The following is an 11,149-nucleotide window of genomic DNA, read 5'->3' on the forward strand; positions in this document are numbered from 1 at the left end:
TAGCTTCCAGATATATCATAATTATATGTTGGTGTGTAAGATATGCGAATATTGCCTAAGCTTTAAATTTTAGCACAATTTTAAATAGCAATGCTGTTTGGAACCCTGGATGGCAGTAGGAAGGTGTAAGGGTGATCCAACTTGCTGTTGCGGGCTTTTATCTTAGCTTCGAGCGCTTGAAGATCTTTCATGTAATTCTGTTGGATGTCGAGAATAATCTTTTCTGTGAAGAGACGCTCCGGAAATTGTCCCAAGTAAACCTGAAAATTAGGTTTAGTTTATTTATTGTAGTATTCCCAGATTTGTAAAAGCTCTCTATGACTTGTATTAAGCTGGGTTTAAACAATAGCAACGGTTTCTGATAGAAAATACCTCGTTTGGAGAATAGGCCGAAAGTGCGAACACCACTGCTATAACTGATCCAGCCATCACAGAATCAGGCAAGGTATCCAGAATTCTTTGCTGGTTGCCCTGGAACGTATTTTTACCGTTGGTAAGTCTTAATTATTGTCTACAAGTCATAATGGCCTTACCTCTCCCTTTTTGTGAGGTGCCAGCCTCATGCTTAAGGGTGAATTAGGAACGTATTTGTAGGTCTCGAATTGGCCAAAGTTTACTGCAGCATGTTGCACTGAACTTGTGAACATCAAAGTCAAGCAGATCTCAATCTGAAAAAAATCAAACATGGTCAAGCTAGTCTTTATGACTTTGTGCTTTATGCAACAATCCGTGTCTTTGAATTGTTCGAACAAGGCAATGGTAACCAACCCATTTGTTGCAATGGATCATTTCATCTGCGCTATTCATCAAGTAAAACACCAGGAAACCCCTACAACGAATTCACTTAAACCTCGTTTGACAAATTAATTGCTATTTTGAAACTCAAAAAATTCAACAACAAAGCCCCTGAAACCCACCCCACGGAGAGTTTACGAATCCCAGGTCGGAAACCACTAAACCACAGGGATAAACAACCTCTAAACTACGTTTTTCATCCGCGTGTTTGTGCTAGTTTTCCTTCTGCTATCACCTTGTGTGGTGTTATAAGAACGATTGTGTTGAGTAGTGTACCGTTACTCTGATGAAGACGTCCAGAATGAGACGTCGAAACGAAGGATGAATTATATATAATTGCCGGGTGCAGAGTTGCAAGTCGGGCCGGGTTTTTCGGGCCGGGTTTTTCGGGTTCGGGCCGGGTTCGGGCTTAGGTATTTGTCAGAAAACGGGCCTGACTTTACGTTCCGTTTCCGCCATTTTTTAGTAACAATTGTCGCAAGGCTTTCGTGGATAAGCCTGTCAATCAAATTTCGGGCCTAAACGGGCTTTGCAAAAACGTTTCGGGTTCGGGCCGGGCTTCGGGCTTATACTTTCGGGTTCTGGCCGGGTTCGGACTCAGATTTCGGGCCCGCAACTCTGGCCGGGTGAGCAAAAAGAAACGTTTATGACATACGCCTGCAACAACACTGTATCATAGGATTTAGTGTTGAGTCTTACCAGCTGATCAACTGTTGTTAGAGTTTCTGGCATTCCTTTTGTATCGTTGTCTTGCCATCCTAGTCCCTCTGTGGCGACATCTTTTGCCCAGCATTGCAGTTCGAAATCACCAACAACGTCCTAAATAAAAAACGATAGGCAAAGTGGTTGAGTTGATTCGTTCCGGAAACCCTAGAACCTTTTTGCACTTAAATTGTTTGTCTAAGATTGCAAATTTTGATCCAAATATAAACCCAAATATTTTCCATTTATAACAAGAAGAATCAACTACCTAAGTATCACTTTAAACTACTGAAGACGATTTACATTATGTTGTATAGGCAAAAGACAATTCCATGCAGTTTAATTTGCATTGTTCCAAGCTCTTTCTCTTACCGAATCACACTTGTAGTAGTAACGAATGCAAGCACTCGCATATTTCTCCATGATCTTCCACTGGTCAAGTGCATCGTCTCGGTAATAGTAGTTAGGCAGAAGAGTTGCATCGTCCGTCCCTATGTTTCAACGAAACAGGTCAAAAGTGTGATCGAAACTTAAAGTTCTGTTTTCTCACCGTTTTCCTTCAGTAACTTGGGAATGTTGAGACTACCAATGTTAAACGTCTTGTACACTTTACGTGTAAGAGCAATAGCCTCTAAAATGCAAAAACATTTCAACAAAACAGTTCTGCAAAGTTTATTTCGGTCATTACGGTTTAATCCCCTACTTATTAAATTTTTGTTTAAGTATTTGCTTCGGACGCCGAAATAAACTCAACTCAACAAAACAACTTAACTAGCAGGAGCTTTCAACAGTCGGCAAAATAACATGCCTTAGGTTGAATTTGAAAAAAAAAAATTAAGAAAATGTAATCACAGTGACAAACAAGCTAGCAACAAACTAGTAACATGGTTACTTGAAAGGAGCTTATCTTGGACATTGAAGTTTGTGTTGCTAGCTTGGTTGTCCTGACAGAAGCTTAATAGTTTCCAAATTTGTTTGATTAACTTGACAAAGGGTTTGTTCCGCTTCACCATACAAACCTGTTGCTATCCCCTTTCCTGGCATAGCTGTTGGCGGAATAAGAGTTGTTCTCGCATCTGTGTTGATAACAGACACCGAACGAAGATGGGGACGCATCAGCTTGTAAATCGGATGAGCACGAGGTAAACACCGAAACAATGCCACACCGAAAGGTTCCATGGCACCATGAGTCTCCAAGTAATGACAAATCCACTGTAATTCAAACAAGAAACAAAAGCAACAATTACATTGTCTGTAAGGAGTGTTGCTCCAAATGAATACTTCAGACACTACACAAACCGGTAGTAAAGGTGTGAAATCCTACGAATTATAGTTTTATAGGGAGCTGTAATAATATCCTACTGACAGCACTGGCGTAGACCTTTGTTCAAATGTCGAAATCCTTTTTTTAGAGTTCCAAAATATAGGATCGGTTTAGGTTGTTCATAAAAAAGGGTTTGGGGCAAAATCATGATATTGTCGCATTGGTGTAGAACTTTCGGATGAAAAACTACATATATTTAGGCCCAGTTCGGGCTTTCAGCATAACGTCGTCTTGATTTATGGTCCCAGGCCAAAAAATGATACGTTAGTTGAGAAAAAAGAGGGTAATGGTTGCTTTTCCTTACACTTTTGTATTTCTTTGCTGTCTTTATGTTTAGTGGATTTTATGCAATAAGAAATAATCTTGTATCAACAAAATTTTGGCTCTTTCAGCAGTCTTTATTAAAGTATGCCAACGTTTCGATGTCCCATACTAGACACCTTTATTGGTTTTCCCAAAAGCTTCCAATACGGCTGAGTTCAGAACAGACAAACCGATTGTAAAATCCAATTACTACCAGCTTACCTCATGCATGTTGCTCTGTGCACACCGCAGGTACATCTTGGCAAGCAGCCAATCCTCTTTACTGTCGTTGGGTGTGAACACGTGATCCCGATTACCAGGAACTAGTTGAATTGCCAAGGGAAGGAATTCACCTTTGTCGTTGACGTAAAAGAGACCCATACAGTCAGCGCAGTGAAGGGGCTTTCCACTTGAGTAGTGTTTGATCCTTGCGATTCCATTGAGAAGATTATAGAAGTCGGCGATGTAGATTTTGCCAGCCTAAGCATTTTTTTGTTTAGTGGTTTAGGTACCGTTTTAGCTTCGAATTTATGAAATAATACGACTTTCAATCTGGTCCAAAGTTTGTGAGTTAGCTCTGCTAGTGATTTGAAACGCAAAAGTGGGGACATGTAAGTTTAAATTATCCTACAAGGGAGTACTTATTTAGTTATAACTAATGTACAGATATCCATTTGTTTTGAATATAGCTTGGTGAATGTTAAAACGGTACCAGATATGCATTAACGCTTAAATTGTTTGTGCAGTTATCAACGTAACACGGTACAGGTAAACACCTTCACTTCTCCTTCCAAGGTCTTTCCCCCGCCCAATATCTGACAGACGTCATCGTTAGTGATGTCACAATTAGCCGGTAGTGACTTGCAACGCTTGAAGCACAGTGGACTGATTCCATTCAGGATCTGTCGTCCCATGCTGTGGTCCTCGTACCAACTAATTAACAGATGAAATAAGTTATAAATGCAAAGGAACATTCAATGTTTAATGACACCTAAATATCAACAACACTACACAGCAATTATAAGGTTGCCTACCCCTGACAAATGTACATACATTCTACATTACATGCTAGTTGTAAACACCAAATCGAAAAAAATATCGGTATATTACAGCAAAAAGTTGTACAGAATCTATGCACTTACTCTTCCAAATACATGGGATTTTCTCGTTTCAATGACTCGTGCTGATACAAACTGTGGTAATCTTTCAGCTCATCAATGGGTGCAAATAAAGCTACAAAAGAATGTTTAGTTGAAAGCTTAGCTTGTAGAGCGCGAGTCCCGGAAAAGTTCCTGTCGTGGGTTTGAATGTCACCATGTTGTATGGGAAGGCTTGTTGAAGGGCTTTTTTGGAACACCTTCTTATCAATGTGGACTGCATGTGCCTTAATTGTATGATATAAATGCGTCGTTGGAATAATTCAAAAAAGAATTATTTACTCGTTGTTTCTACATACTGAACTAATGATGGCAATTTTGCCAATTGTGCAATCAGAAGTTCATGACTGATTTTGTAACTTGTAAATATTCCTAACTAAGATTTAATATGACTCAAAATATCCGACAAATGTTAAAAAAACTGAAAATATTCGATCTTTGCTGGGCCCAAGGGTAAAACTGGATTAACTGTAACATACTTTCGACAAGGCCATATGCTGTATTGATGGCTCCCGAAAACTCAGCACTGAGAAAATGGTTTGAGCGAATCTCGTCTCGTTGGAAAATTCTGGGCAATTGCTGATGCGTGGTAGCGTTGACGTAACGAGGAAGTCCCCATCCGATGTCTGTGGGCTTCGTCGGTTTTGGAACCCACGCAAATTTTGTAAAATTTCCTGAGACTTCGTCTTTTCGCAACTTTTTAACGTCGTTGTTGGTGATCTTTTGCGGAAGTTGAGCTGTAAAACAACTTGTTCCTTTTTGTTGTTACCATACTTATACAGCAAAATGACATTGCCATAAAAGCCTTTGGAAATAAACCTAAGGATTTTAAATGTTGACCTGCAGACAGTGCACACTGTTTTGACATATAAGGTCTCATCAGAATTTGAATGTGCTTTTGAATAACTCCTGACTTCAGCAAAACAAAAATTGTGTGGAAAAACATCGTTGAAATGTAGAACTTATATTACAAGCGTGTAACGAAATTAACCACTCTTTGATACAGATCACGGTTACTACATGGTCTGAATCAATTACATAGACTTGAAATAACAAAACAGATGCTTAGAGAAGTTGGAGTACACCAATCGTGTAGTTGTTTGTTATACGTTGCACTCTCACCCTCTCCCCTTGCAACTTCGATGGAAGTAGAAATCCAGTCGTAGATAGGAAATTCAGCCGATTCTTTTCCGTATTCCACTTTAACCATGTTACACATCCATTCGTCGGTGCTGAACCAGTTTGTTAGCTCTGTCAGATAAAGAAATGTTGAAATGCGGATTATTAATACACGTGCAGCTTGATTACAACGACATACTCTTTCCAAAAACTATTCAAGTGTTATCTATTACATGCTTTATTTTTTGAATATTTTTTAAATGAAAACTTACATTCCTCTCGACAGTACCTCAAAACTGCCATCCATGACACAGCGTATTGTGTATACAAGGTATTATGTTTGTAAATGGTATTTTATGTAGCCTATACTGTTGCCCTCAGCATACTAGACTAAGAATATTCGTGTATCTGACATTTCTGCCTTAAGTGCGCTAAGTTTTAATCACTGCAATGGCACAAAATGCAACGGAACGAGGAAAGTGGAAAGGTGGATAAAGTTAAGTTCAGGGTTATAAAAGTGGTTATTATTTTGTCGTCAATAAACTCACTAAATCGAATGATAATCGGAAGCCCAACATCTTCACATGAGAGATCATAAGTATCGCTCTCCCCAACTGAGAAATCGTTGTGCAGAAATTTATCCAATGTCAACCAACCAGTAGTCTTACCACTTTCACCAACCATTTCGAGATGCACTGTGGAGTTTGTACCAGCGTTGTCCGTGGCATCGGATGTCTGTAAACAGGTTTTGTTATTGACATCCAAAATAACTTTTAAAAGCAAGGTGTGTCAAGCAGAGTTGTAAACGGGCCTGAAATTGGAGCCCGAAATTGGAGCCCGAACCCGAATCGTTTTTGTTAAGCTCGTGAAGGCCCGAAAGTTTGATTGACAGGCCAATACATTGAGCCCTCAGAAAGACAACAAACGCAAAGGACGGTTGGTCGTGAACAATGCGTTTTGAGAGTCTTTGGTCCAACAACTGTCTACTTAGCTAGTCAAATTTATTCAAAATAATACTGACACAGAGTGTAAAGTCAGGCCCGAATCAAGCACTTTTTTAAAGGAACCCAAGCCCGAACCCGGTCCGAAAAAGCCTGGCTCGATTTAAAACTCTGGTGTCAAGTATTTGTAGAAATTTTCCATTGCATCATAAAATTAGCTTCAAGCCAATGCAGACACTTGTTTCTCAGAGATGTGAAAGTTATTAATTCAGTTCAAGCTTTTACCTACCTATCTGTTTTGTAGCTTTTCACTTACCGTTACCGAAACTTTGTAGTTGGCCTGCGTCATCTTTTTGCAATTTTTAGTTTAAAACTACAAACACCTAAACTTTTGAATTTCCTATCTAATAAAAACAAATTCAAAATATTGTTGTAACTCAAAGATAATATTTCAAAGGCCAACTTACAGAATTTAACACTTCTGTTTGCTACCTTCCGCTTTTTGGTTGACTAACATTCAGTTGCACAATGTTTTCAGTCAGCAATCCATGACTTCAGTCAGTTAACAAGTAATTTTCTGCCATGTCGCGTTTAAGATATATACCCCCAAAACACCCTCTCACTTTCACATAACTTTTCAAAAACATGTTTACTGTAATGTCGGTTTATGCGCAAAACACCTTCGCCAGACAACTGAATTACCCAGGAGTTTACTTAGCGGTTTTGCCGGGGTAATATTGACTTTGATCAACTGTGGCCGCTTTTACGCGTGGGGAATGGTCCGTGAAACCCTGCTGACTTGGCAATCATCACATTAGTGACTGGAATTTCTCTCAGAGTTCAAATCTTGACGGTCACATTTCCGTACACTTTTTAAATCTTATGTATCTGGCACTTTTTCTCAGAAAATGCTTTTTCCCCATACTACAATCACTAGTCCCAATTTTCGTTACTTTTGCAGACTGGCCTCTTGTCATTTCGCCAGACACTGTTGTTTTATTGCTAAACGGAGTTTGCACAGCAGTTTTTCACGGGCAATATTGACTTTGACCAACTGTTCACAATTTTACGCGTGGGCAATCGTCCGTGAAACGCTGGCATTTTTGGGGTCAATCATGACATTAGTACCTGGAAATTCTCAAAATTGTGTTCCTGATGGTTACATTTATTATCCATGCTTGTTTTCAAACATTAAATATTCACGTTAAATGTTAAATGTTAACGGACAACATACGTTTAGGACGATAGCTAAGAATTAAGATATTAACATCTACGATGGGGTAGCTTCAACCCATTAGTTACAGAAGCGTGTTGTGTTATTATAAGCTTTCGTGTTTTTTAATATTTCACTTTAGATTCTGAAATTACATTCCTTTGTCATTAAATCCAACATTTTACAGAACACATACTTATCCATTCAAAAGCGTAGGCGCCTAAAAGCTGGTGATTCAGTGGTCGCTTGAACCTGTAATGTTTATTGTTTGCTGAATATATCACGTCACACTCAGGCGTTGGAAAAACCAGTTTACTACATAATATCGCTTTTCAACAACACTGCACTTGCCTTGCTAACTCTGTTGTGAAAGCGTATTTTGGTCCGATTTTATTTCCGAGAAAAAATGCCTTTCTCTCCACACTAAAATCAAATACAAGTACACGATTAAAATCAAATACACGATTTTTTGTTACTTTTGCGTCCTGGCTAAACAAATTTAACATTTACAAACTTACAAAAGTTGTTAGATCATCACTAAATATAAAAAAACGTTTGATAAAATCTTATTCCTTTAGTAATTAACGTTATTAAACAAAGTGACCACAGCTAATAGCAACCTCAGTGCTGTTCTGGTCTCGCTTGTTGAGCTACTGGACATTGTACTCCACAAGTTGCGTATACCTTCTCTGTTTTGCGTGAAAAAAACGTGCCGTCTAATAAAAACAATGCACCTTACAGGCTCATATTGTTGTAGGTAATACAGTAGTATGTATCTTGACATGTGTGCGATTTGTAACTGTTTCTTCCTGTAACAAGTGTTCACTTATAACCTATAAACTTCTATAAATTACCTGTCTACCAAAGGTGATTTGATTGTTGTGCAAACAAAATTAAGTGAACGGTTGCAAATAGTCAAGTAGTCAACCTATAACTTGCAACTTGAAACGTATTGTTCATGTTTTAGTGTTCGAGTATTGGCTTTTACTCTGTTCTTAGTGATTATCTATGTGGGTTCTACTTATGTTCAAAGTTGGCCCAGCAGTTGTCATACTTGCTTACTGCTTAAATGGTTTCGTTAACGCATACCTGCTCGTTTTTTTGTGTTTCGCTATGATAATTGGCACGTAGAGCTCGCCTGAGACATTGATACCATGTATGTTCATTGGGTTATAAGCGATAATTACCTAAAGTTTTGAATAACAGTAATATTAGGCTTTTGATGAGGTTGCTTAATGCGAATAGGCTAAGTATCACAAGTTGATCCGAAATTGCCTAAATTGACCACCAACGTGGATTCTATATGCACTGCATGACGAACCCATGCAAAAGCGCACATGGGTGTATTAAAAGTTAATGACAACTGTTCAACTGTCGTTCGGTCCCATAAATTTACTAAACATCAGTTTGATAAAATCTGATTCCATTAGTAGTGAACGTTACTACACAATTAGGCCACGGTCAATTGCGACTTTAATGTAGTCCTGGTGTCCTTCGATTGCTTAATTAAACATCGAACTCCATGAATTGCGCACACTTCCCATGTTTTTATGAAAAATGCTGGCCGACTAACAAAGTCTATCAAGCTAATATTGTTGTAGGTAATAGGATGTGTATTGACATGTATACGATTCATCACTCCGTCTACCTAATGTAGGTGCTCACTTCCTTAAATAATAAACTTTCATTGATTAACGTCCACCTAGGGTCATTTTTTCAGTGCTTTATTGTTGTGCAAACAAAATTAAGCATGTTTTGCGGTAAACGGTTGCAACAGAGTAAAATTGGGCCAGGCTTTTCGGGCCAGGTTCGGGCTTTGGTTTCTCAAACAAGAAACGGGCTCAAATCCGGCATGACTTTACGCTCTGTACCAGCAATGTGTTTGAATAAGTTTAACTAGCTAAGTAGCTAGTTGATGGACCTGACCTAATGTCAAACAGCCCTAAAACGCCTTCTTCAAGACCAACTATCTCTTGCGTTTGTTGTCTTGGTCTTTCTTGAGGCTTGTATGGGCCTAACAGTCAAACTTTCGTGCCAAAACGGGCTTCTCATAAACGACTTGGGCTCGGGCCGGGTACGGACTCCAGTTTCAGGCCCGTTTGCAACTCTGTGTTTCAAATAGTCAACCTAACTTGTAACTTTCGTTAATTTTTTGGTATTTCATGCGATTATTCGCTTGGAAGCTGTTTAGTGATTATTCCTTGTTCATGTGGGTTCGACTTATCTTCAAAGGTGGCCCAGTAGTTAACACAGATGCCTACTGCTTAAATCGTTTCGTTGAAATTCCTGCTCGATTTTCTGTGTTTCGCTTTGAGCAAACTAAACATTATTACCACTTGGAATTCGAGATATTGGTAACCTGTACACATCTGTGACCACAAAATTTCACTTAGGTTAATTGTATTTTATTAGTTTAGTTATGTAACATTTCACTACTAAACAACGCAATATAGAATCTGAACTAATTGTACAAACAAGCGGTTCTCAATATTTGAAACTGATAGGTGAATAGACCCCCCCCCCCACAAGAGACAAAATTTACAAAAACAAATACAAGAACAATATCACTGCGATGTCTAATGAGACCAAATCGCTTTGTAAAAACTGAAAATAGATCACGTAAAAATTACATTAAATTGCGCCGCAGAAAAAAAAGATCACCTAAACTTGGTTTTCCACGCCAGCGCAGTTGCTTTGCTATCTCAGTTTTGAAAGCGTATTTTGTCCCATTTTTTTCTTAGAAATTTTTTTTCCACACTTAAACCAAAAACATTTACAAGCCCTTCAATTCATTGCCTACTGTGTTAAGTTACAACGATTTTTCGGTACTTTTTGCTGGCCAACCAAGTTTACCAGGGTATAATATTTTCGAACTTACAAAAGTTGATCATAAATTTACTAAACATCAGTTTGATAAAATCTGATTCCATTAGTAGTGAACGTTACTACACAATTAGGCCACGGTCAATTGCGACTTTAATGTAGTCCTGGTGGCCTTCGATTGCTTAATTAAACATCGAACTCCATGAATTGCCCATACTTCCTATGTTTTTATGAAAAATGCTGGCCGACTAACAAAGTCTATCCAGCTAATATTGTTGTAGGTAATAGGATGTGTATTGACATGTATACGATTCATCACTCCGTCTACCTAATGTAGGTGCTCACTTCCTTAAATAATAAACTTTCATTGATTAACGTCCACCTAGGGTCATTTTTTCAGTGCTTTATTGTTGTGCAAACAAAATTAAGCATGTTTTGCGGTAAACGGTTGCAACAGAGGAAAATTGGGCCAGGCTTTTCGGGCCAGGTTCGGACTTAGGTTTCTCAAACAAGAAACGGGCTCAAATCCGGCATGACTTTACGCTCTGTACCAGCAATGTGTTTGAATAAGTTTAACTAGCTAAGTAGCTAGTTGATGGACCTGACCTAATGACAAACAGCCCTAAAACGCCTTCTTCAAGACCAACTATCTCTTGCGTTTGTTGTCTTGGTCTTTCTTGAGGCTTGTATGGGCCTAACAGTCAAACTTTCGTGCCAAAACGGGCTTCTCATAAACGACTTGGGCTCGGGCCGGGTACGGACTCCAGTTTCA

General features: G+C 38.8%; 1 protein-coding gene across 1 annotated transcript; it reads right to left on the reverse strand.

Moving 5' to 3' along the window:
- LOC145233192 (allene oxide synthase-lipoxygenase protein-like) lies at positions 1 to 6,736 on the reverse strand. Its single transcript, XM_080097869.1, has 14 exons — positions 6,658 to 6,736; positions 5,949 to 6,135; positions 5,404 to 5,532; positions 4,761 to 5,018; positions 4,267 to 4,357; positions 3,901 to 4,057; positions 3,347 to 3,604; positions 2,517 to 2,709; positions 2,048 to 2,128; positions 1,870 to 1,988; positions 1,495 to 1,614; positions 534 to 668; positions 373 to 471; positions 1 to 260 (listed from the first exon to the last, which is right to left on the reverse strand). The coding sequence occupies exons 1-14, from the start codon at positions 6,688 to 6,690 to the stop codon at positions 81 to 83; spliced, it is 2,040 nt and encodes a 679-aa protein (XP_079953995.1). The 5' UTR covers positions 6,691 to 6,736; the 3' UTR covers positions 1 to 80.
- Between the last annotated feature and the right edge of the window lie 4,413 nt (positions 6,737 to 11,149).

Source organism: Phallusia mammillata, chromosome 6, assembly GCF_965637545.1.
Source record: "Phallusia mammillata chromosome 6, kaPhaMamm4.hap1.1, whole genome shotgun sequence".
Taxonomy (NCBI): Eukaryota; Metazoa; Chordata; class Ascidiacea; order Phlebobranchia; family Ascidiidae; genus Phallusia; species Phallusia mammillata.